Genomic DNA, 27,586 nt, shown 5'->3' on the forward strand with positions numbered 1-27,586 from the left:
GGCTGCTGCAATCAAACTTAGCTGGTAAAATGTTTTCTTTGTTGTCCCTAGAAAGATGCTGGTAAAAGGACAAAATTCAAGCAAAGAAAAGGTTATTTTCATCTTATTTGCAATTAATTGGTTAGAGAATATGATGTCTCATGACACTAAATCTTTCATTAAGCCACAGTATTAGATCTGCTGTTAAAGAAAACATCATTTAGTTTGATTTTGAAAGCAAGAGAAGATGGAACACATCAAAGCTGTCAGTGTCTGTTTGGATGAATAAATATGAATAAATATATTTCTAATTCCTTTCAACCCATCAGTTTCTTCAGTGGATCAATAATCTGTAGCAGCAAGTCACATTAACCTGGTACTTTATTAGTTAACCTTGCAACAACTGGTAAGTCTTTAAACTGTTTTTTAGGAGTAAATATTAAACAAAGTGCTGGAAACATTCCCCACGGTTTTTGGTCATACTGACAGGTAAGCATCATGCAGCTTTTTCCTCAAATTTGTGGACAATATTTTTATGACTCCACCAGTTTTACCACATCCAAAAGGTGCTCTGGTGACTGCAGAGGACTCTGGAGAATGACATTTTATGAGTTATGTGACACTGTGTAACATCATGCTGAAAGTAGCCATTAGACGATGGATAAACTGTGGTCATAAAAGAGATGGACGTGGCCAGCAACAATATTCAGGTAAGTTGTGGCCTTTAAATGATGCTCACTTGCTGTCAAGGAAATACAAAGTGTGCTATAAAATACCTCTCATACTGTTATAGTAATCCCACCAGCCTGAACTGTTGATGCAAGGCAGAATGGATCCATTCATTTATGCTTTTCCATACCAAAGTCTGTTTCTGCCATCTGGATGCTGCATCAGAAATATGCATGCCATGTTTTTGGAACCCTGAATTAATATTTATTTTTACATTTTTAACCTTGATTGAGAAAATGCTGTTTTGCATTGGGGATCAACATAAAATTATACATGGGTATGGCTGCATTTTATTATTCTGGGTCAAGCCTTTCATGTACAGAGCATAAAACTATTTTTCATCAACTTAATATTAAAGAAAATTAATTAGAATGCATTATAAAATTACTGAACTGTTTCCATCTTGTTGATGAAACAAAATGATAAGGTTGAGGCAGATGGAGGCTCTTCCTGAGCTGGGATCTTCTGGAGGTTTTCCCTCCTGTTAAAAGGGAATCGTTTCCTTTTTTTTCCCCCTCATACCACTGGTCGCCTCATGCCCACTCTGCTCAGGAAAGAGAATTGAATCAAAGTCAAGATTTGATGCAGTCCACAGGTTTCCTTAACTAGGCCATTATTTTTTATGAATTGACTTGTATGAATACTGATTGAATCACAATGAATTGACTTGAATTGATTTGTCTTTACAGTGCCCTGGGATTACATTTTTGTGTTTTGGTTCTTTACAAATAAAGCTGTATTGAATTGAAGTATAAGAAAAAGCTAACAATTTATTCATATCTCCTCTGATCCAAATTAAACCACACAAAATATTTTATTTCTACTACTGTCATACTGAATAAAAATTGCTTATGTCCTTCTTACATTCACATCACAGGATAACAATTTTACTAAAGTCTTTTAATTCACCCATACAGTCATTGGTTTTACCAGCTTATTCCAAAACAAGGTTGCAAAAAAAATCCCATGCTTCTTTTGACAAGTAAAGTTTGAATACTTTACTTGTTATGGTGACTCGGATGAAGATACAGAAAGTGTCAAAATGCTAAGTTTGCACAATAAAACTGTAAACCTATCAGTGAGCTCCAACTCTTTCTCCTTTTTTTTTTGCTAAGTTTGAACAAACTCACAAACTGGACTTTGACTCTTTCAGCCACAGGGTCTTAAAAGCCACTTTGATGGTAACATGGTCGGACACTGTGACAGGAGCCGGGGAAAAAGGCCCCACATCACAAACCCACCCAACCTCCCATAATACATATTACTGACTCTTCCTCACAAACATCCACAAACACCATGGGGAAGTTGTCACCCACCCACAATGAAATCTTCTGCCAAGTCCTTCCAGTGTTTGAGTTATTACTTGCTTCCATTATATCCTTCACACAGGACCAATAAAGCATGAATCAGGTTATATGAGACAGGAACCAAAAAGCTAAGCATCTCATATTATAACGATGTCTGCTACTGTGAGAGGAAGCGTGCTTGTACATACACACACAGACATGATATTCACACAATTAACAATGACAGAAACAGGACAGCAGGGAAAAATGACAAGAATTGTTTCTTGGAAGGACAGATGGGACAGAATGAAGGGAGAAAGAATAGGAAAACAGGAAGATGATGAGGGGAAACCAAATGAAGAGGAAATTTAATATATCTTTCTGTGTGGAGACATAGAGAAAGACATCAGCTGGCTTTGCAAGGTTGCCTTAGTTTTATACTGATGCATCTACAACAACCACCCAACCATAAGTGCTATTTACAACAAGTACTATTTGCCACTGTACTGTCATTTATGTGTGATTTGTGACACCGTCAAAGGCAGGACAACTCAAGTGTGATCGATTGCCACTCATCTATCTCCTTGAGAGGACACGAAAACAAAAAAAAAAAAGAAAAAAAAGAAGCTCATACCGTATACTCTGGGGGTCTGCATTTTGACACAGCCTGGACATACTCGGCCAATCAGATTTCTCTGACTACAGTTTATTGGCTGTGTTTGTAACAGGCAAACATTTTCAACATGGTAGCAGTTTGATAAATGACTTCATGTGTAAGAGTAAAACTGTAAAGTTTAAGCCAACAATTGGTGTTAAAATCAAAAGTTTCCATCTAATTATTTCCTTCATCAGTTGTCTACATCCTCTCCGCTGCATCTCAGAGGTAAATATTGTTCTTCTGACTTCACTATATTCATATGTCATATCTAATAAATTCTGATTTTTGCACAAATACCACAAGAACTTAATTATGAGGTTGAAAATAAAAAAGGGTAAATGTTTCAAAATCAATAGATTAATCAAATTAAACTAAACTGATTAACTATTTAATGTAATGTGATGTGAACCAGAGTGCTAAACTACCAAAAATTATAGAAGTCGAGAGCAGCCATGTTACTGATATTATTTCCTTTTTCTAGCTATAAAGGGATAGTTTATTGTTATCTCGAGAAAACAAACTGTTTTCTTGAGATAAAAGAGATGATTAAGGTAGCCTCAAAAGTTAGCAGTTGCTGTGTTACACCTGATTTCATTTATCAAAACAGACCGTATATAAGCCACATATATATTAGAGTATTGGCACATAGATATCTTCCATGTACCAGTACTCTACATTGATTAAGCTGCTATAACATGCCTTCCCAAAGCAAAATTAATTGATCTAAAAAAAATTTTGCAAATACACTACCTGGCCTTAAGAAAAAAAAGGTTGCTAACAAAAAACAAAAGGTCACACACTCTGCCTACAGCAGCATTCACTGTGGCAATTTCGATAAGCTTCTGTAATGTCACAAGATTTATTTCTATCCAGTGTCACATTCATTTTTCACCAAGATCTTGTATTGATGATGGGAGAGTGCAACCACTGCACACAAATCCTTCTCCAGCACATCTGAAAGATTCTCTAGGGGTTCAGGTCTGGACTCTGTGGTGGCCAATCCATGTGATGTCTCCTGTTCCTAGCATTGACATCTTGGAATATGGCCATAACCTGCTAATTAATTATATTCAGGTAGTCAGCTGACCTTATTAAGTGGGCACTTAATGTTGGTGAACCTAGACCCGACCATCTGCAGCAACCCAAGAGGACTGCCCAATAGGCTTGCACAGTAAACAGGCATGATGGGTGCATAGCTTCCTCTGCCTCTCTTCTTACCCTGATGAATCCATCATTCTGGAACAGGATAAATGTGGACTCTTCAGACCACATGACCTTCTTCCATTGCTGCAGGGTCCAATCTTTATGCTCTGTAGCAAATTGAAGCCTTTTTCTCTAGTTAGCATCACCGATTAGTGGTTTTCTTATGGCTACACAGCTGTTCAGCCCCAGTCCCATGAATTCCTTCATATTGTTCATGTGGAAATGCTCTTACTTTCACTATTAAACATAGCCCTGAGTTCTACTGTTGGTTTTCTCCAATTTGATTTCACCAAGTGTTTTAGTCATCACCGATCACATCACTCAAGATTTTTTTCTGATTACATTTCCTCACCCAATTATCCAATGGAAGGCTCATACCTATTTGAATAGTTAAATCCAGGTGACAACTTTGTTTTGGTCAGGCAGTGTATTTCATTAGATGATCAAATGAATGCTTCACATCATTGTTTCATTACTTATATCATCACAGGAAAAAACAACATTGAAAAAATATTGATGGAAATATTGTAATATGGTTCAGCTCACTTCCACAGGGTTGCTACATTCACAGTTCTTTTATTTAAATCCAAAGATTCTTGAATCTAGTAATTCTGTTGAGGACTAAACTAAGGGGATGTTTTGTAAGTTACCTGTGAAAAGCAAATATACAGCAAAACTGTGATTCAAAGTTAAACTAAAAAGTCCAAAACGGTGATATATTTTAAAAATATTGTATATCATTTGAAAATAACAATTATTTTTGCAAAAATTGGTCATGAAAATCAATATTCAGCCAAAATTTCCATAAAACATGTCTTCTTTTAGCATATGCTATATTTATTAGTGATCTTAACGCATGGCTGCTGGTCCCCTATTGAACAAACTTATTCATATTCTCATGCAAGTCAAGAACCAAAGGCTGAACTTATATAATCATTTCTTTGTTCAAATAAAATTAATAGAATTAGAAATAAACAATAATGTAATGACACAATTATGCGGGTTATTTTTAAAGCAGTAGTTTCTAACACTGTTGGTATGTGCGGGTTTGACATGTTTTAAGTATAAACTGAATATTTTTAATAAATTTTTACTGTTGTCTCAGTCTTACATAGCTACTGTGATGTAATATGTTCAGTTCTTTTCTCATTTAAACATATTCTCATCTCAACACATTTACAGTGAGCAAGTACCTGTATCACCACAAGAGGGCGCTGCGAGGTTGTACTTGTGTCCACTTTGCATTCACAGTGAATTAAACTAAACTGTGAACACTTTGCCCAATATTATTAGGTAGTTATCTTTGAATTATTTAAGGTCTATGAATGGATTTTATTTCAAACTTTCTGATTAATAAATATATTTCTACCTTAGCCTATATTCTGTTTAGTAAAAATAGGCTACTTTATTTCAGATATAAATATTTTGGAAATATGTTATTGAGTAAGCTGCTATGTTAAAAACAGCTGTTATACTCTTTGTTCTGCAGAGCACACGCGCACACACACATTCTTTTGAAGAAAGACCTGATTCCTTCCATTAAAAAAAAAAAAAAAAAAAAAAAAAATCATTCTGCCTTCCGTATCAGTCCTGTTCAGGTCTCAGTTGCTAGATAAAATGTCATGGAACAGAATCAGGCACATGCTTCCAAGCGGGATCGTTTCATTAAGGGTTTGTTAAGGATTGCCTGGTAAGAATGGCTGCTGTGTTTTCAAATCTAAGCGCGTGGCGCCATCGCGTGTTCGGCCCTTACAGCTGCAACTCACGGCAGTGTTTACTGTTACTTAGCAACGCTTATACAATCGCCGCAGTTTCTCCTTACGGTCTAAGGCGTTTGTGTTGCCATCCCTTAGCTCGATTTTTCATTGTCATGACAGAAAGGGAGAAAGTTAACTTTGTTCACCAGGACAAAATTCACATCGAGATGATAAAAAAGGAGGAAAGACTGCTGAAGCTGCACACGGAGTTCAGCATCAATCCATTCAGGAAATGTCAGTAAGCTAATACGTCCCTGTTCTTTAAGTTCTAGTGTCAAATCTAAACATTTCCCCTGTTTGCCGATTACTACTGGTCTAAAAAGTATGAGAAACTGAAAGCTTTGAACAACTTCGGTAGCTGTAGTCGACCTCTAGTAGTTTAGTGATATTTAACTTCCGGTGGAATATGCAGAAAATGATGCCACTGATATTATATCATGAATTTACAAGCAGAATCATGTAATAGTAATCCCCTCATTTCAGATAATTTATGAAACAAAAAACTAACAACAATGGTGCGTTGGTATACCACAACATAAAAATATGTCAATGTCTCAGTAACTTGTCATGTGTAGGGTGTCGTCTTGGTATGATGTCTTAATGTGAAGAGTGACACTTCTTTTTGAGTCTTTTGGTTTTTTGTGTAGTTAATCACCTTGTCAAACAAAATCGAGTTGTGCAGTTAGTACTTAAACACTTAACAGTTGTACACTTGCATTTAAAAAAAGTCAAATTAAAAAGGTTATAGTACATTTTAGGTTCATTCTGACATCATTCAACAAGCCGAACATCCCTAACTTTTTATGTCTTTATATTGCATCCCTTTATGTCTTGCAGTGCATATAATGGCAGACAAGCCCATGTCCAAGAAACCTCTAGAAATGATAGCAGAGACTGGTAAGTCTCCCCTTAAATTATTTTTTGAAGCTGTTTTCTTAAAACTTATGTTCACTACCTGTTATTTTTGCAGCTGATTTCAGAGAAGCTTTCCACAAGGCCCACATGGAGCCCACCAAGAAATATCCAGTGCCACTCACTGAGAGTCAGGAGATAGGATGGTTCTCAACTCTACTGGTGTGGAATACTTTTGAACTCAGTTTTATTAACTGATTTAACAAACTAACTAGGGCATTGCAGAGTATTGTCAATACAGTGATTAACCTTCAGATTTTGAGGAAAAAAAAATTTCAGAACCTGCACTAAGTGAGAAGTATGAAACCGTTTCACTTAAACATACACCGCATAAATGTTTATAAAGCTATACTTTTTTTTTCAGGGTGCTGAAACTGCAGTTTTGTGTTATGAAGTACCAACCACTGATACTATAGGCCAGGAACATTTATGTCTGTAGTAAAGCTGTCATAAATGACTAATAGTTATGCTACATATTTTCATGAAAATAAACCAAAATATTTTAAAAGACTAGCATAAAAATATTGGAAACATGCTAAAAGCAACGATAACCTGAGTTTTGAGTAGATTTCTGACCAGTATTAGTGGAACATTTAAAACAACCCACTTAGTTTGGCAACAAGAGATGTATAAAATCAGAACATTTATTAACATGATGTCAAAACTCAAATTCTGACCTTTTCATTCCCTCTAGACTCCATTGAGCCACCATGATAACGGATTCAATTTCCACCGGATCACCACAGACGTCACGTTCCATGGAAAACATGCCTGAGTTTTAAATTAAACAATGAAAAGCAGAGAAGCTCAAGTATATTTGTTTATCAAACCAACACATGGGTGTCAGCACAGAAGAGGCCTGTTTTTGTATTTTCATCTTTGCAAGTAAGAAAAACACTTGCAGGGGTAACTATTACACACATGTATACAAAGCACACACACCTGTTACATACTGATCATATTAATGAACGTGAAAGGTCAAAAGTGACCGCGGCTCAACAATACAGAATGCCATGCCTCACAGGTGAGGATCAATGAATCAAAGAGCAGAGTAAGAAAAGATAAAACAGTATGACAAACTCGCTGGTTTAGATACTTGGAAGAAATCACGAGGTGGAATTAAAATCACCTCATGAAAAGTCTACGGAGACAGTAATGGTCATTTAACAAAGATGCATGTCTATGCCATCCACTTGTTCTTCGTCTTGACAAGTTATCTCTCTGTGTGAAGACAGTCAGTCCTCTGTATTAATCCTCATATTATCAAAATAAAAAGTGTTGGGGAGCATAGTTTCTTACAAGTTTTTTTTTTTTTTTAGGTGTAATGAAGACATGCTAGGTGAGCAAATCCTGTCCAGAAATTACATCGAAGTGTCCGTTTTTACGAGCGACCCTTCATCTTCTTGCGTACAGACTTGCCCGGACGTTTCTGAAAGTCCAAATAACAAATGTTAGGTGTTTTCTTACCAATAATGTACTTGCTTTGAAAAAGTTTGGTCATTCTGTGAAAGTTTTTACATGTGTGTCACTCACATTTTGTTTCCCTCCTTTGCCTTTCTTCCCTCCTTTTCCACCCTTAGCATTAGCCTGTTTGGCACGGAAACTGGAAACATCGTTATAGCTCTCCTTGGTGTTCCATTTCTTTCCGCTCTTTTTGCCTCCAAAGCCAAACTTTTGGTCCTTGAATTTTCTCTTAGCACTGGGGCTGCCAAAATAACAGTATAAAAATTAAACGTTTAACACCTAAAATGTCAAAAGGGGAATAAAAAAACAAACAAACAAACAATACAATCAACGTTTTGGCCACAGGTAATTAAAATACCTCCTTACCCCTTTTTGTTCAATGCTTTCTTTGAACCTCCAAAAGAATCGTTACCCGCTTTCTGGTCTCCTTCCAGAAAATCCAGTTTGTCTGTCATTCCTAGAAGCAAAATGTGTAGTATAGTGAGTAAATGTAGATATAAAAATAACAAGCAACACTTGCACCAGACTTGTAAAATCTTACCTTTCTGATATTTCTTTACAGCAGACATCATAGCCTTCTTCTCCTTCTGTCTCTTCTGAATCACCTCTATTTGGACCTGGCATACATTCAGTTTCATGTTAATTTCTCATTTATGAGACAGCTTCAATCTGGGTCTTTTAATCTATAAATGAATAAGGTATAATAAAGATTGTGAGACAAGAAGAACTAACCTTTTTGCCGAACTTTCTTTGCTCACGCAGTTTCTTGGCCTTTTCTGACTTCTCCAGAATCATCTGCTTTGAGATCAACTTTTGCCTGATCTGAAGAGACAAAAACATTTGTTGCAGTATTTGGTTTTAAGCAGGGAGGTGTGGGAGGGGATGAAGGCCATAACTTGTTGCAAAAAGAGGGATGCTGAAGTGACTGGGTCTCTCCTTCCCCTCCCTCCTCCTCCGGTCCCGTATTCCTAATGATCTCACAAATAGACCCCACTTTGTGAGGATAGGTGACATTACATCCAGCACTCTGATCAGTAGGACAGTAGTTTTCCCCTGTCCTCTATATATACAGTTGACTTCCATCAAAGGTGTGTTAGATGTATCCGGAGAAATGAGGGGGAGTACAGGAAACTGGTGAGTGACTTCATGGAGTGGTGTGGGAGGAACCAGCTACAGCTCAATACCCCAAAAACTAAAGAGTTGGTGCTGGACTTCTGGAAACAGAATTGTTCTCCACAACCTGTCTGTATTGGGGGCGTGGCTATTGAGAAAGTTGCATCCTACAAATATAAAAGTATCATCTTGGACAATAAACTGGACTGGTTTTTAAACACAGATTACCTCTACAGGAACGGGCAAGCAAGGCTTTACTTCCTGCTTTACAGCCAGCGTAATAGTGGCAAAGGTGCTTCTCCCAACTGAAATGGGGAAGGGCAGACTGATTATGAAGTTTGTTTTTTAGTGGTATATTTTTTTATCTATTTATTGATTTTAATGATTATATTGTCCTGTGTTATTATATTTATTTTGTGTGTGAAGGTTTTAATGGTGTGCATGAGCAGCTGGTGTAAAAATTCCCTACAGGATTAATTAAGTTTATCTTATCTTTTGGCAACAAGTTACACACCTGCGCTCCACATTTCAACGGCATAAGTTTATTAAGAGTTAACAACTATTTTTGGTAATCAGAGTTTCACAAGAGTCTCTTTTCAATTTTTCCAGCTCTTGAAGCTAAGACATTTTTTTATTTTTACATCAATCCGGTGATTAATTCAGCAGACCTTTTCACTATGCACCATCTAATGACACCATCAGTTCTAAGCAGCGTCTCTGGGTACAGACTAAATAACAGGAGGAACCACTGCAGACCCAAACTGACAGACCACAACAAGAAGTACCGCAGAAGCAGTCGCAAGTGGGTCAACTCGGTCCAAATGGAACCGGACCAATTTCCTCTCCTAAGCTGCCAGGAAACATGACTGTTGTCAGAAAAGATTGGTAATAGTAAATCAATCCTTATCAAGAATTAAGCTTGGCCTGTCTTAAGCAGACTATCAAATTTCGCTCTATAGGACCGAGAAACTCCTTCTTCATTCTCTTGAACATTATTTAACACCACAGTTTCATTCTGCTTACATTTTCATTTCTTTACCATAAGAATTTTGGTTGAAAATCATATTTACATATTTTCTGTTCATGTTTTTTTCTTCTTTCCCTTTAATTTTCTTTTTAATATTCATCATTTATACTATGTAATTTGTAGTCTAGTTAATAAATATTCAAATTAATATTAACTGGTCGTCTTGACTTTTCCTTGTGTGATGGCTAAGGCCAATACAAACAAGAACCCTACGAATTATTGTCTTGACACTGATTTATTTAATAATGAACAATATCATTGTTCTAATTAAATGTGTGGTACCCCAGGCTGTATTCATTTTAACTTTACTAATATTAATAATATTAATATGTGATGATGCTAAACATTACAATGAATTGTTAATGCCAACAATTTCCATGGATAGTTAACTAAAGGTAACAAAGACACTCCGTATCTCAATAGCTGAAGCATTTATAATCATTTTAGAATATATCTACTATAGGGGTTACAGCGCATACAAGAGAAAAAACAAGCACATAGCTGTAACTAAACAACTGTTTATAGAGTAAATGTATAAACTGTCTGAAAAAAGTGACAACATCTTGTCATGCTGTTCTTGAAAAAGAAAAAAAAATCTCACCTTCTGCATCTGTTGATCTGACTTGGCCATCTCTGCAAAGTAATCGTCAGGTCTCTTGGTGGCTATATCGTGCTTACTTAGGAGCGGCAGTGCCTCTAGTACTGTAGCTTGAGCTTGTCTGTAACTGTAAGTTAACACAAAAAGTACGCTTCAGATTGAGTATAATCTACATGGCAGTGATAGTTGGATTATTAATCACACAAGAGGTTCAGTTTATTGAAGTCTTGTTGGAGTTTTGGAGCCTTCTATTTCATTTGAAAAATCCTTTAACATGCTGCAACACTTGTGTCAGCCATTAAAACTAAATTATGCTGAGAACTATTTTTTAGGTAATACATAATTAGTCTCGTGGTAAATCCTTTAAAATATAAGGTTACCTGTTACATTTTGAATAGAACAAGTCCCTTCAATGCACAGAGGTAGATATTTTTTAGGTTTGTAAAATGAAATTGACTTTTTTTTTTCATACAAATATACTTTTACCTACAGTGCCTTTTCTTCCGAGTAACCAGGGTGAGGAGTAGTTATTGAGTGAAGAGTAAAACCTTTCTGCAGCTGAGACATGCCAGCAGACACAGATTATTACTCTGTAATATTCATTGTGTCTATGTAGGCTTAGACACTAGTTTGAGTATGTAAAATGTAGTTACCTGTGTACAGTTTTTTTGAAGTTGAAAGAAAGACCAATAACAATGTCTTTCTAATTCTCTTCATCACTGTAGTATAGGTCCAGACATAAAGGCTACCTATCTATAAGCCAAGCTCAAGTCACTCTAAAAAAGGTTGATTAAGTTTCCATTAAGATTACAGCATTTAACAGTATCTGGCCAAAACACTACAAGTAACTTGCTAAAGAGCTTAGCTTGCAATATTATCATCTCGGTATACTTTGGTGATAAAATATACAAAAGTATAAAGCAAGTTCTTCAAACTAACTTATTTAGATGCTGTTTGGGAAACATGGCTGTGGTGCTTTACCACCATTAGTTGTAAAGGAGTGTGGATTTACACTCCTTATCAGTCTCTCAATTCTCTTTAATGTTTTTTTGTGTTTAATGTTAGTTAAACTAATCACAGTTTATTCCATTTCTAAACACACTACACACCACATTACATTATGGTTACTTACAAGAACATCTCCCTTTGGAAATCATCATCTGCATCGAGTTCTCCATTTGTCGTAGCCGGTACTTTCCCTTCAACTTTAGAAAGAGCATCTTCAGCTGGCAGGTTGGTAACGTCTAACCTCTCCACCCAGGGGAGATCTTTGTGTAAATCAGCAAGGCACTGTTTCAATCCCTCCTGCATGACAACATATTTCAAACCATGAACTATGTCCAGTTAAAACTATCACATGTTTAATTGACACACCCAAAAAACGTCTACATTACTAATTAGTTTTTCATGACAGCATAGTACTTAAATAAACCACAGTCTATTTACATTTTACTTTCTGCAAAGTAACTTCATGACCGTTATTGCACTTAGACTTACTCACCACATTGTTGACGGACTTCTTGGTTTTATCCACCAAAACATTCATCCCAGGTTTCAACAACCCTTTTGCTAAGGCCTCTTGGAGCTAGGGAGTACATATTAATTCAACATTTAATTGCCGAGTGAACCCATACAATGCAAGGCATGTAAAGACTAATAGCTTAACTTTCCTAGTTAAATCCAGGTTATCTCCTCGGCCCCAGTAAACAAATGTCCACCATTTACACCGTTAAATCCGATACAACTTACAGTCTGATAAGGTTAGTAATAGGATTTACAAGACCCTGTGTTGTTTTATATTCAAGCAGAAGGTAAAACCTTATGTATAACTCTTTTGCTTTAGATAGGCTAGTTAGCTACAGTTTGCTGAAGGTAGCGTAAAAATCACCTCTCCATCTGATAAATTGCTGTTTTCCTCCTCGGAATCCTGACTGTGGATTGACTCTTCGTCTGCCGACTCCATAGTCAGGGTATAACAAGAAATTTACACCGACGTAGAAATTTATACCGTGGTATAGAAATTTATACCGACGTATAAATTTATACCAAGGTATAAAAAGTTATACCAAGGTATAGAAATTTATACCGACGTATAAATTTATACCGAGGTATAGAAATTTATACCGACGTATAAATTTATACCGTGGTATAGAAATTTATACCGACGTATAAATTTATACCAAGGTATAGAAATTTATACCGACGTATAAATTTATACCGAGGTATAGAAATTTATACCGACGTATAAATGTATACCGACGTAGAAAATTTATACCGACGTATAAATGTATACCGAGGTAGAAAATTTATACCGACGTATACATTTATACCGAGGTATAGAAATTTATACCGTGGTATAGCGCTACTCCTCACATGTAAGCTGTTCACGTGGGGAAGAAGTGACGCAATTGAGTGTCCTTCTGTCACACTTCCGGGCGGAAATACAATGCGAGAACAACAGTTCCTACATAAAAGAACACAATAATAATAATAATAATAATAATAATAATAATAATAATAATAATAATAATAATAATAATAATAATAATAATAATAATAATAATAATAATAATAATACGTTTCTTTAATTGAAAGGTTGGGTAACATATCATAAGAGGTGTTTAATTGTAGAGTAAACTTAGGGTTATGGACTTCTTTTATAACAACGTTATATTTCATACAGCAAAGATAGTGTATTCAACATACTTGCATGTATAAAGGATGCATACAGTACTGTTATTAAAATAGGCTGAAATATGAAAATACATTACTACTTGTACAAAATGTTAAGAAAAATCCTGTTGGAGGCACTCTTTAGCAGATAGATAGATAGATAGATAGATAGATAGATAGATAGATAGATAGATAGATAGATAGATAGATAGATAGATAGATAGATAGATAGATAGATAGATAGATAGATAGATAGATAGATAGATAGATAGATAGATAGATAGATATGTGTAAAACTGACCAATATCTATCCATCCCTCTAACATACCTGCTCTGTTAGGGCAGGAGTATATCTCAGCAGCTATTAAGCATGATGCTGAGTAAACCTTGGCTGGGTTGCCAGTCAGGTTTAAAACAGAAAGAAATGACCACTCACACTCAATTTAGAATCACAGTCAACGTAGCATAACCATTTAACCCAGTATGCTTGTTATTGGAAGGTGGAAGATGTAGAGAGAAGCCATATATGCAGTGGAAGGACATACAAACTCTACACACAAGAATAGGCCCCAGCAAAAAGTGCTAATCACCACACCAGTATTCATTCTGTACAACCACTAACCACATCACATGCAAGTGCAGAACAGTTGTCTGGAGCATCTGCCCCTTTGGTCTTTGATGCATGGAAATAGATTTGGTGGAAATCATGTAAACCTTTCTTTACATTTGGACAATGAATAATTACTGAATTACCTGCAAAATCTTTAAGTCAAATAATGCAAGCAAATGCATCAGTCCCAAGTGTCAAAGCTTAAAGAGCTCAGAGAATGAGAATCACTGCTATTTGCTTGTAGGCTTAAAAATCAGTAACTACTCCTATGTAGTCACATAGCAGTCATGAGCAGAGGGCTTGCAGTTAGACCCAGAGTGTGCGCGTAGTGAATGCTAATGATGTGCTTTTGCCAGAGAACATGAAAGTAACTCGATCTTACTCCAAATGTCACTTGAAAGGGATTCATCTCAAGTGGTCAAACACAAATCTCAATCCTATTGCTTCAGTAAGAGCTGACTTAGAGTATGCATACTAAAAAGGATCTACCAAATATCTTCAATAATTGAAACGATGAGCAGGAAATGTGGAGTTTTTCTCAGGTTTGAAAGGCATAATAATGGAAAATAGATATTTTACAAAAAAAAATGTTTTACTATGGAAATCAAAGGCATCTGAAAACATTTATTTGAGCTGCACAATTTACTCAAAAGTGATAAATAAAATGTGTTTTCCAGATGTGACAGTAACATCCAGGTGCATTTGGCACCGTATAAGTAATTTTGCATTGATGTTTTTGTTGTTATTGTTATGTGGCAGAATTTTAAACTGAACTAATCTAACACAACATTTCCAGTTTCTTATTTGTTGTAAATATCTTTCTTTGTTCTGGTACCTAAAACACAATTGCCCGAACCTATTACAATTAGTTCATCATAACTTGGCTTGACTTTCAGCATTTCTCGTCACACTGTACACTGCAGACATCCAATACACCTCTGAGTCCTAAATATGCTGATGACCATGCAGTTGTGGGGTGTATCAGTGATTGACAAGAAGCTGAGAATAGAGAACTGGACTATAAATCTGCATTGGATGGTACAGATAGTTATCTGTTTACATTCTGAGAGAAGAGGTGAAGGAATACAAGTAGTTCAGCTGGACAACAGGCCAGACTGCAAATGCAACACAGATGTAATCTACAAGAAAGAGAAGAGCAGAATGTATATCTTTCCTTCATTGTCTGTACTAAGGTGTTGCATGTCTTCTATAAGTCTGTTGTGAAAAGTCCAACCTGCTTTACAACCATGAGTGGGGGCAGCACATCAGATCCAGAGATGTAAAGAAACTGAGCAAAATAAGCAAAAAGGCTGGTTCTGTGTTGTAAACAACTCTGGAGCTGCTGAAGCTGACTGCACAGAGAAGAATGGGTTTCAGGAAATATTTTAAATTCAGTTTTAATTTCATTATCTAATTTCTATCCAATTCACCCAAAAAGAACTTTGAAAAGATGCTATGTCTTTAACCATTTAATGTTTGCAATATAGTTAATAATGGTCAAATGGCCAAAACTTGAAACAGTGTTGAAATAGCAAACACGTATTACGTACCCAAATCAAGTAGATGACAGGTAGGTTTACATACATACATTTTTAAAATGAAATTCATTATAAAAAGATTTGTCCTACCAAATAGTAGAGCAGGTTGTTAAAGATTTAAAAGCTGCTTAACATTTTTATTATACTTTTACGCCTCTATGTAACACACTGCACTTATATCATTTTTTAAAATAAATCCACATAAAAAAATTTTCACAATGACAACAAATAATGTGAATGTTTTGAACAGTTCTTTAATATAAAAAGTTAAATATTTAAACCCTTTGTTATGGTACTTGGAATCGATGCCTTTGTGCATCTTACTACTGTAAATGGTCCACAGGATGCTTTCATAACTTGAATTAAGTATGAAAGTGTAGTCAGTGGAGTATTCATGGAAGATATTAGGAATGGGTCACAGTCAATGGTTTCAGGGTGAAAACAAAGCAATAAGCTGAAAAGAATTCTCAAGAAAGGTGAAAATGAAGCTACTGTTTTGCATGCACGATGAGATTTAATCTCTTAAGGCACACTAGTCTCCACTGTTTTCAAATTTAGAGCCACCAAAAGCCTCCCTTCATCTATTTCAGAAAAGAATGATTAATCAGGAAATAAAGAACCCAGTGGCCACTATAAATGCCATTAACTGTAAGGAATATGACAACACAGTGGCCAGTTTTCACTTTGTGAGTCAAAAGTCACTAAAAGAAAAATCCTGTGATATGATGAAAAGACAACTTTTTGCCAACAAGAACAACTAGTGTGAAAGAAACCGTGTTCAGCATCATCTCAAAATCCTCATTCCTTCTGTCAAATAGGTTAAGGGAGCATTGTGGTGTGTGGACATTTTTCTGTGGCAAAAACTGTGAGATTAGTCAAACGCTTTCCCACTGGATAGAAAGATAAGGAAAAATACATCCTGAGTGAGAAGTTTTTTCACAGTGATCAGGATCTCTGTCTGAGGTGAAAGTTTTTGTTCCAGCAGCACCATCACCCAAAGCCTGCCACATAAAGGCTTTTGAAAAAATCTGAGTGAAAGTGTTCAGTCAGGCAGACCAGAGTCTGAACATGAGCAGCATCCTAGGAGATACATGAAAAGAGCTTTACACTGATACTCCCCATCCAACCGGTACCATCTTATTTCCTTCTACTAAAAAATATGGAAGAAACTTTCAGAGAACAGATGAGTAAAAGTTGAGGCTGTCATTATATTAGTGCCAGAGGTGTTAGGTAAGGTGTATGAGTACTTCTTCATTTTTGATCTTAACCATATTTACTAATTCTACTACATGTTATCTATTTGACACTGAGAATTGTGTTATTTATGAAAAACAAAAATCAGTCCATTTAGAAATTATTCAGTGTTAATAACAAATGAAACAAAAAAAGGTCTGAAATAAGCAAAATGTGAAAAAAGAACTGAAAACTTTGTCTAATCTCTATGGATTAGTAACTGAAAGTTGTATTCATTGTTTATTTTAAGCCGGTTTGCAGGATCAAGCAGGAGCAAACCGGAAAATAAAGTTAGCATCTTTGATAATAGCAAACTCGTTTTTGTAATAAATTTGAATGTTTTCCACATAGTATTCTGGTATTCTTCCATGCTGATATATATATATATATATATATATATATATATATATATATATATATATATTACTGGTCTACAGTAATTTCTTGAAAACAATTATCAACAAAAGAGTGTAGGCATAAACAGTTGTGTTTTCTTTTACATTAAAGTGAAATATTTAGTGTGGAATTTAAACATTTGCATTTATTTCAGAGCCCAGCAGGCTAGAGATGTGCCTTCATCACTTGTACAGGATATGCACCAGATGACCCTGGACTTATAACCAATGTTCAAATAAGACGCACTCAGATTCTTTTAGTTGCTCATCTTTCTTGTTTTCAAAAGCAGAATGATATTCTTTATTTTCTGATGAAAAACGCTATGTATCGTACATCAACACCCTTAATTCCTTCATTCACAGCGTGGTCAGTGCCCTTCTCTGAGACATCATCAAAAGGAAAAATGCCATCATTTCCATTTCTGTCATTATAATCACTTGAGCCAGACTGAAATTCAGTCCACTAAATTCACATCTTGCTATCACTTTTCAGCTCAGAGCGACGCTCTCCTTTCTGGCACCAGATTGAAAGAAAGCAGTATTCATTCTGTCAAGTTCCTTTTAGGGGGATTCCTGACGGCTGAAAGTTTGGACTAAAAAAGAAATCAAGTCATGGAGATTTGTTGCTGCACAATCAAAGAATAGTCACTTTGAATTATTGAGATATTATTACTTTAGATAAATTTGTCCTTATTTGATTTGCCTTGAGAGAATTTTTTTCCCCTCACAAGTACCATGAAATGATGGCCTACAACTGAGAGTTGGCCTACAGCTGTACTTTACTCTGACCAACTACATAGTGTTTCCAGCTTGTCACAAGCAGAACCATTAACCATCTTGTATCCCCATCACCTGTACTGGGGCAAATAAAGCTCTCCTGTTATTTTGCTAATCAAATAACATATGTTCAGTTTATTTCAGTTCAGCTTTATTTATATCAACATCAGGGCACTTGAATTCAGTTCGAGCCAATTTATTGTGATCCAATCAGTATTTATGCAAGCCAATCCATAAAAACTAATAGCCTAGCTAAGGAAAACCAACAGATTTGAATCTTGACTTTGATTCACCTCCATCATGAACATGAAGGGGACAGCGGGTGACAGTGGAGAGGAAAAAACTCCATTTTAACAGGAAGGAAAAACCTCTGGTACAACCCGACTCATGGAGGGCGGCCATCTGCCTCGACTGTTAGGGTGGAGAGGACAGGAAAGAAACACTCAGGCACTGCAACTTTGAGCTTACCACCAGGGAGACCTGCTGAGAGAGAAATACAAGTTAATAATGCCAATAATCATAAGTTTATGGAAAATAAAGAGCAGAAAGACAAAAAGGGATGGAAGTGCTCAGTGCATTATGGGATGTCCCTCAGAAGTCTAAGCCTATGGCAGCAAATAAAGGATGGCTAGCCACCCCTTATTATAAGATGTATCAAAAAAGAAGGTTTTAAGTTTTAAAACTTGTCCTCTCTAGCATTATGGCAAGCAGAAGGCCCTGTTGGGAATATATGTAACTATGAGATCTATATGTCAATATGATGTGATATTTATCTATTCCAGTTTGTTTCAGGATGATGTGTCTAGCATTTTCTTTAAAATACTTCATACATAAACTAATTTAAATTGAATGAGGCCAAGATGAAACATTTCATTTTATGGAAAAATTCTATAGGCCCAATAGTTTTCTGGCAAATTATAAAATACTATTAACAATCTTCATTAGTGAAATGAGACATAAAAATGAGCTCTTTCATTTCATGGGAACTACGGGGACGTGTACTGGGGAACAACATTCTTAGCTGTGGCTGAGATATTTCTCAGGTCAAGATGAATATCTGTTCAAAATTTCCAAATCCCTTAACTTAAAATTTACCAGTTGTTACTGAAGTTATTTAAGTTGGTCTGAGAAAAAAAATGTTTTCAATCCTGAATGCACATAGAGTTTGTGAGGTACAGAAAATATTGACTTTAGTTCCTTAAGAAAATGTGTAATTTATCCCCAATGCTACTTCTGCAGAATAAAAAAGGGAGCGAATAAGCATGTTCAGCTGAATCAGCATTCATGAATGGCTTTCCTGGTGGTTTTTAATAGTCTTTTAGCAGAGGACTGATGGTACTGAATACAGTAAGTGAACAATGGTGAAGATGGACAGACAAAGACCAGAGATGAAAACCGATTTTCATGTCTTTGCATCCTGTCATCCGAGCCTGCCTCCATCTGCTCCATGTGTCACTAGACTTGAATGTGAATGAGGGAAAATAGGCACATTGTAAATTTCTGTTTAGAGGCTCCTGTTGTGATTATAGAAAAGGTTTTTTTTTAAAAAGGGTTCATTTAGGAGGTCATTACTGCTGTCATCAATGTTGAAATCATGATTATTTTAGGCATTTACCAGCTAATGTTTTAAATCATTTTATAAAAATTAAACATTTAAGCAATGTTGTGTGTATTTTATTATTATTATTATTATCTTGTTTTTATGTTCAGACACATATCAAAGCCTGAAAAGAAGATTTTCAGTTGTCACAACCCACATGTATGCTGTTCATTAATACAGTTCAATTGGTGATGGAAACAAAATCTAATCAGAGTAACCAGAGAATGAAACATTTTACTTTTTCTCTAACGTGTTTGGATTAGTAGAAAGTAGTAAATGGAAAATACCTCCAATTGTGTCCACACCAGAAACTAGCAGACCAGAAAAATGAATTTTCCGACAAGTCACTGATCCTGAACTATAGATGTGAGTTTGGTTTGGTTCAGAGTGAAGAAACACGAAGTGTATCTGTGGAAATTACTGGAGCGCAAACTTCCACCTCAGTGCTGTCCAGGGACTGACCTCAAAATATACTCTGGCCAGGTGACAAAAAGGTGCCTGCAACAAAGAAATGAATGTAATCTCAGTGGAAAAAAGCTAACACATAACTTTATATTATGAAATCACAAGATATCCATTGCATTAAAATATGCTGTATGATACAATATCAATACATGTGCAAGGAAAGGGGGGGTCAACACAGAAGAAAAGCAGCTAAGATTAAAGCCAAAAGGGATTAAATTAACTTTTTTATGTAATCAGTTATAGACAATTAGCATGCCCTCCCTCAGCCAATTATAAAAACAATTTGTTAATTTTCTTTTCTGTTTTCCTATGCCATTGCAGTTGCACATTTAACATATTTGTAGCTGCTTTCACTGCATTTAATAGGAACGGTGAGAAGAGTTTTTTGTCGTGAAACATCCGTCTGAAAGGCCTGCACAAGTGAAATCATAAAATGTATGAGAAAACTAGATGGAGATGTCTGAACTACTTCTTTACTGCTAATGTTTGAACTACATTTAAAGGGCGCGGTATTTAACCAGATAGTGTTTGGTATCTTCTGTGACATTCTGGTGTTTTTTCTTTGCATGCACAATGTGTAGACACCTGACGCTGGGAGAGATAAGAGTTCTTTAAATCAATAATGGAAATAAAAGTAAAGAGGATAGGGGTGTGAGCCGAACAGTTGAGCCACTTTTCATTGCCAAGAAAAACGTTTTGTTCGGTGGTTTAAAGAAGTAACATTTGAGACATTTCTCTACTGGGAGTCAGTTGCACAGGTGGTAAAGCAGGTTGTCCAAAGTACGGACTGTTGGCCGTTTGAATCCCACTTCCCCCAGTCAATCTGTCGTTGTGTCCTTGGGCAAGGCACTTCAATCTCCTTGCCTCCAGTGCCGGCATCACTGGTATTTGAATGTTTATGAATGTTCGGTGTTGGTCGGAGAGCCTGTTGGCACAGATTGGCACCCACGTTTCCGCCAGTCTGCCTCAGGGCAGTTCTGGCTGCACATGGCTTACCATCACCAAGTATGAATGTGAAATGAATAAATAATTAATTCTTCAGCTGTAGTAAACCCTCAGAGGAATCAAACTCAACATTGTAGGATTGTTCACTTGTAAGGAACCAGTATGGTCCAGATCTTTCTTGGAAAAAGAAAAAGAAAGGATTAAATAAACAACAACAACAACACACACACACAAACAAAAAACAAAACAACGTTAATCCTCTCATATTGCATTAACTTAAAAAATGAAAAAGGAAAAAAAATCTGAATTAGCATATTATATATATATTTATATATAAGTTGTTAATAATTTGTCAAACAAAATAGTTTGTTTAAATAAATTATAGAAGTTTTAAATATTTAAATAAAAAATGTTTTTTTTAATTAACAAGATACATTTTTTTCTTACTGCCTAAATGAGCAAGCTTGTCCACAGTGATGAGTAGAGGGTATCTGCAGTGCCAGACATCTGCTTGAAGACAGCAGTATCAGAACCCTCATTTTCCAAAATAGCAACTAGAGCATGAATTATGAAAAGAGTGATAAAAAGTTCATGCTGTGTTCTGTGAGAGAATGCAAACCCTGCCCCGTAGTTTTACCCTAACCATTTCCTATACTGACAACTTTGAATCACATAACATTAATGGAACAATTAATTGGGAAATTCTACCTATGAATTCTGTAATTTAAAGTTAGGAGAACTGTCTGTGAACTGAGTTTCAATAGAAAATTGTGCAACAAGAGAAAGACCTTCAATATCCATGTTGTCCCCCCCCCCAAAAGAATGGGTAAAGAAAAATAAAGTAACATTTCTGGAAAAGCCAGGTCAAACTAAAACATACCTGTAGGAGAAAAGCCCAATACAAAAATAGCTTATCTGACCTACGAGACACTTAACAGGTATTCTTGTTGGGTAAAAGAGCATCTGTTCAGTAAAGTGTTGTCTGCTGACTGATTTGTGTGAGCGCATTGAATCTCAGTCACAGTAACATTATATGAGATCCTGATATTTCACCCATACCTACTGTCAGATAACTAAAAAGAGGTATAAAATGTGGTGCAATTTCTTTGAAGATGAAGATACTTTGTGTATTACACATTAATCTTCCCAAACCAGATGATTTATTTTAAGAGATATTCCAAGTGTGGGAATAAGTCTGAGATGGTGGCTGTGGCTCTGGAGGCAGTGCAGCACTCTTTCATCGGTGAGTCAAGCTTTTAAGATTTAATCTAAAGATGCCTTCTGGTGGACTCTAATCAAACATTTAGAGGAACCTGCCTTCCTTTCTTGTTTTCTTTACCCATTCCCAACCTTCTCCTCCTTTAACTCATTTCTCCACCTGTGTTCTTCATCTGTCCTGACACTGATTAGAAACGAAGAGACAAATGAATCTGAAAGCACCAGGTTGCCAGCTTTTTCTTAGAGAGGACATTCACCGAATTTTTAGGGGAGATGCAACGTCAACTTTCATCATAGCCAAAAGGGGCAAAGTGTGTGTGTGGGTGTGTGCACGCATGAGTGTGTCTGTCTATGTGCCAGGGAAAGTAGGAGCAGAACAGGGCCCATGCATAATCACCTTATTATATCCTTGTGAATGGAATAGTGAATTGATCTGATAAGAGGTTGGATGAGGGGAGAAGCCTAGCATGCTGAGCAGCTCTAACTGAAAGATGAGTAAAGAAGAGGGAGGAAAAGAATGAAAAAGAGAAAGATAAAAGAAGGACGAACAGGAAAAAAGAAGATGAGGGAAATGAAGGCTAAAAGATTAAGTGGATGTGCAAAAAAAACTAAAAAGACACTAAAAAGAAGAAATAAGAAATCAGGAGGAGTAAGGAGTGGAAAAAAAGAAATAAATACTGAAACTTTCCTCAAGTAAACCAAAACTGATGACAATGGAAACTTGACCAACAGCCAGTGAAGCTGAACCTTTCTCATATTAAATTTTTACTCTGCAAAGATCGTTTAAATTGTAGCAACAACTATAATTTAGTAACATTACAGTTTGATACAGCAAAACGAGAAAATGCAATGTTTTCTTTTATAGATAAAGAAATTATTCTACTAAACCAGATGTTCTCAAACTGGGGGTTGGGACACCTATGGGGGTCACGAGATCAATTTAGGGGGTCGCCAGATAATTGTAAAAAAGATATAGCCCACATTAATCAAATAAATTTGGGATTTTTATCAGAGCTGTCAAAATTAAACCATTAAATAATAGATAAGTATTTTAAATTAGAACCTTAAGTTTTTTTTTAACACATAAACAACTAAGTTAATACACATGACATTTTAAAAATCTGAATCTCACTGCAAGAGAAGCATGATTTTGGGCATGTAGGTACCCTGTCACAGCGGTGAACCACCAAAACTAATTTATCCTCCTTATTTATGATGATTCTGACCGTTTTCAAGCGTTACGTTTAGAGGATGCTGCAAGATGACGTATTTGATACTTTACACAATCAATCACTAAGTTGTGCGAGGGTGGGGTTACGAACACCAACAGATGTTATCTTGGAGGTTGTGGATGAAGAAGTTTGAGAACCACTGTACTAAACTATCTGACCAGATGTCCATTTAATGTTAAGAAGCTATACTGAATGTCCTTTAAAATACACATTACAGAACTTTTGCAATTTTCTCAGTGATGCGCCACCTATCAACGGCTAATTCAGCCTCCATGTTTCATTCTACCTGTACTGTAAGCTCTCTCCAGCCAGTAAAAGACAGTCTTATCTTGATTCTTGTCTTATCTCTTGCTCTCTCTTTCTCTTCCTCTTGTCCCCTAAACAAGGTTCAAAACAGGCAGTGTGTTTATATCCGTTTGCTAGCATGTGAGGCGGTGCATAAAGCGAAACTGCATCCTAATGCGGCATCCCGAATGAAAAAGTGTGGTTTCTCAGCCTTGGGATGCTGCTGGGCAGCGGCAGCTCCAGAAATGCACATAATAGATGTTACTGTACCTTCAGAGTCTAGAAGGTAGACTTTTATGTTTGGGAAGTTACGAAATTTGTCTTGAAGCAGATGACTTTTATTTATTATATTTTATTTTATTTTTTTGCTGCAATGAAAAACAAAATTGTTGAGCACCTCAAGGACGTATTGACCTGATTGACGGTTTATAATATGACAATAGAGTTGAACACTTTTTATGAACCAGCACTGCTCAAAGACATTTGCATTGCTGCCACAAGACAACTGTATCAGAGGGGGGTGTAAAACAATCACGGAAAAAATAAGATCTTTCCTAAGTGTGAAAGCTATGAGGAACCAATTACTTTTAGGGCTAAACATTTTCTGTATATAAACTGCATGTCAACTATTTTGATGCCATTTAAGAAGCGTCTTACTTATATATAAGACAGACTATAACATGTAATTTCCTGGCCAGCTTTAAGCTGTAACATCACTTATTTAGGTTTAGATTTCAAAAGTACTTGGTCAGAGTCAGAAAATGATCACTGTTTAACGTAACATAATATGACTTTTAATAAAGAATTAGTCTCTCCCTCATTATGCACCATTAGTGCATTAGTTGACTAATCAGGGCAGATTGAGCCACTAGATCCTCTTATTGTAAGGACCTGAGCCTTGTTCACATTTTGTTTTATTTATTTCTTTGTTTTATTTTATATAATCCCAAACAAATCTCCTCAAAAACTCAGACACGTTTGGTATGAAGACTTATTTAAATAATAATTAAAAATGATCTGGGTGTTCGAACATCACAACTTGAACACTTCCCACCAAGTTATAGGTTAAACCAAGTTAACAAAGCTTCCAACCACACTTTGACTGAGCCTAGAAGATTATCTTCTCATGTCTTTGCCCTGCCTGCTTGTAAAATTTACTTCACAACAAAAAAGAACTACAGTAAAGCTGGAAAACTGCAGCAAATCCAACTTCTTTGCTGACTCACCTCAGACTGCTGTATTACCATATGGCCACTCTACATCAACAAAAAGAGTGTTTTACTCGCTCAACACCTTACATTGTCCTAGTTTTCTTGTGAAAACATTGGATTCACTAGCGAAAAGCACGCACACACACAGAGCACACATCACCCAGTCAGCAATTCTCTGGGAGGCACGGTAGTAGATCATAATTAGAGCCAATCAAAAAGAAACGTACAGCCTGTTACTTCCTGCCAGCCAGCCAGTTAGTCCATCTGGCCACACTTAGGCCTTCTGTGCTCAGCTCTCTCTCGTAACAACCAAATAGATAGTTTTCATTTATGAGAAATTAGTTCAGTGCATATTCTGGCACAAATTTAACACAATCAGATACCTGATGCCACACTTGCGCATTTGGGTTTTCATTAAGTTTTTGACATTTCTTGCTTTTTTTTTGTTCCGTCTTTTCCCACCATCTGCATGCCTGTATGTGCAGTGTTTCCAGGAAACGGAACAGAGCATACATCAGACAATGTTTGTGGGTAATAAGAGCTGCTGGTGGCATTTTCCTATCATTGTAACACCTCCTAATGTCTCCCTCACCTTGTGCTCTCTGTATTGGTGCTTCCATTTATTTCTTTGTTTTCATTCTCTTTGTCTTTTTATCTGTGTCTGTCCTCCTCTCCTTGCCCTCACTCTTATAACCCACCTCACCTCCCTTCAGTGTGTTCCTCCAAATAAGTAATTGCCTCCTTCACTGTCTCATTGGCCACTCGTTTATCTCTGGTCTCCCTATCTTTCTGATTACCGCTCTGCAAATCAGGTCTCTACATCCCTTAGTGCCTCCAACAGCTTATTGCACTGTCTGGGATGTTGTTGAATGGCCTTCAGCCAGTTCGCTTGCTATATTTTAAATGTTAGGCCAAAAGTTTTTTTTTTGCTTTTGATTCTTTTAAAGCTCTTAAAATGTAAATCTTAAATGACAGGAGTTTTGACTGTTCTTTAGATAAACAGAGAATGACATGGTGAAGGTTGTGGAGTAAAATAGGAAACAGTCTCAGGTGTGAAGCATCCCAGCACTGAGGGAAAAGACTAGGCCGTTTTTAAGCAAAAAACAGGTATGAACTCTTTATGATTATCTGGAAACCATGTTATAATTAAAAAGAGAAAACTAAAAACAGAAAAGTAAAAAAAGTAAAAAAAAATAAATAAATAAAAAAAAAAACTGTTAAAAGTAAAAATTGATTCTGGCATCAAGAATTCCATTTAATCAACTTCTTCAAGGAATGTGGCAGCGTTGTGTGGATTCCTCACTCGATAAAGTCATTAATACTGTCTGAAAACTTTACTAAGTCATTACAGGCTTTGTTCTTGTTAAATTCTCTGTTACAAAGCTCTCTGCTGACAGTAAGTGTGACTGTCTGGAATTTGTTTTTGGCGGAAGGAGCAACTTCATTGTTCATCACCATCCTCACAACAACAATCAGGGTAAACAGCGTTGCTGATTGATAAGTTGTTTTCTGTGTCATTATGTTACATCAAAAATCAACTAGCATTTTAACAGAAACAACAAAAAAACTGTAGAAGGAAAACACGTCTTATATGAGCATTTCCACATCAAACAGCCTCCAGTGTTTTGTTTAACAAGTCACAAAATAATAATGAGAAGGCAGAATTGAAGGACAATGGAGGAGATGGATTGTGTGTCCCCCTTTGACAATTTGAATGTTCAAGTTATGTTTAGTTAGTTATTTAAATCCTGCTTGGATTTGGGTAACATCACTGTATTATAGTTAGAAATAAAAACTGCTGGATTAAGGTACTGTTGGGGCTAAACTTGGGTCTTTGATAACATGTCACGGCAAGGCTTCATTTTCACTGTTCACATGCAGCAGCTCCATCTTTTTTATTGTATCCAATAGATACGTTTTAACTTATGGGCTCATATTTGGAAAGACAATTTCTTTAAGGTGAGAGATTAAAAAAATTTTTTAGGCTAAAATATGATAAAAAAAAGGTACATATTTGCATCCAACTGCATAAATGTTATCTACACAAAACAACTGATGAAATAAAATATTACTAACTTAAAATTTCTGTCTTTCTTGTTATACCACTGTTTAGACAAGTGGAGTGATGTATCTGTCACATGTTTCCTAATCAGAAGCTGTCACTGCTTACTGTGAAAAGCTCAACAGCGAGGCAACTAATAAATTTGAGTCTTTTCCTGTGTTTTCAATGTGAGGAGGAAGTGTTTTTGCGTTCGTGTGAGCGAGTCAGAAATTCTCAGCCATCTCATGAATAAAGATTTGCTTGGAGTGCAGCAGCTGCTGTTCACGTGCAACGGTGTCAGATTGGTTTGGAGTGCTCACTAATTATAATCCAACTGAACACCACTACTTACATTTCAGTTGGGTTTTACCTGATAGTATCATTCGATTTGAACCTGCAGTGTAATAAGACTGGAGAGATAATAAATATCTTTAATAAAACTATAAAAAATTATAATAAGCTGTCTATCTAATTTCATAACTCTGGAATATATTTGTTTTTTTCTGTTTCCAATAGAAGTGTAACTGTAAATGTAAGATCAAACAAAAGAAACACTTACACAAACATAATGGATTTTTAACAGACAGTAATAAAAATCTACTTAATATTTTAACAGCTATTAAAAAAATCTTATTTT

The 27,586-nt window shown here is 36.0% G+C and overlaps 2 protein-coding genes across 4 annotated transcripts; one reads left to right on the forward strand and one right to left on the reverse strand.

Moving 5' to 3' along the window:
* The first annotated feature begins 5,525 nt into the window (after positions 1-5,525).
* On the forward strand, positions 5,526-7,350 carry fam183a (family with sequence similarity 183 member A). Its single transcript, XM_042007108.1, has 4 exons — positions 5,526-5,846; positions 6,450-6,509; positions 6,583-6,686; positions 7,219-7,350. Exons 1-4 carry the CDS (start codon positions 5,552-5,554, stop codon positions 7,297-7,299), a joined length of 540 nt encoding a protein of 179 aa, XP_041863042.1. The 5' UTR covers positions 5,526-5,551; the 3' UTR covers positions 7,300-7,350.
* On the reverse strand, positions 6,915-13,108 carry ebna1bp2 (EBNA1 binding protein 2). Of its 3 annotated transcripts, none has more exons than XM_042007105.1 (10): positions 12,942-13,108; positions 12,615-12,705; positions 12,228-12,311; positions 11,859-12,031; positions 10,730-10,853; positions 8,721-8,810; positions 8,530-8,605; positions 8,355-8,445; positions 8,058-8,229; positions 6,915-7,953 (listed from the first exon to the last, which is right to left on the reverse strand). In XM_042007105.1, the coding sequence occupies exons 2-10, from the start codon at positions 12,687-12,689 to the stop codon at positions 7,906-7,908; spliced, it is 933 nt and encodes a 310-aa protein (XP_041863039.1). In that variant the 5' UTR covers positions 12,690-12,705; positions 12,942-13,108; the 3' UTR covers positions 6,915-7,905. The 3 variants fall into 3 exon arrangements, with proteins under 3 accessions (XP_041863039.1, XP_041863040.1, XP_041863041.1); XM_042007106.1 differs by lacking the exon at positions 12,942-13,108 and adding an exon at positions 12,828-12,899; XM_042007107.1 differs by lacking the exon at positions 12,942-13,108 and adding an exon at positions 12,866-12,891.
* Between the last annotated feature and the right edge of the window lie 14,478 nt (positions 13,109-27,586).

The sequence above is a fragment of the Melanotaenia boesemani genome, chromosome 14 (genome assembly GCF_017639745.1).
Source record: "Melanotaenia boesemani isolate fMelBoe1 chromosome 14, fMelBoe1.pri, whole genome shotgun sequence".
NCBI classification, from domain to species: Eukaryota; Metazoa; Chordata; class Actinopteri; order Atheriniformes; family Melanotaeniidae; genus Melanotaenia; species Melanotaenia boesemani.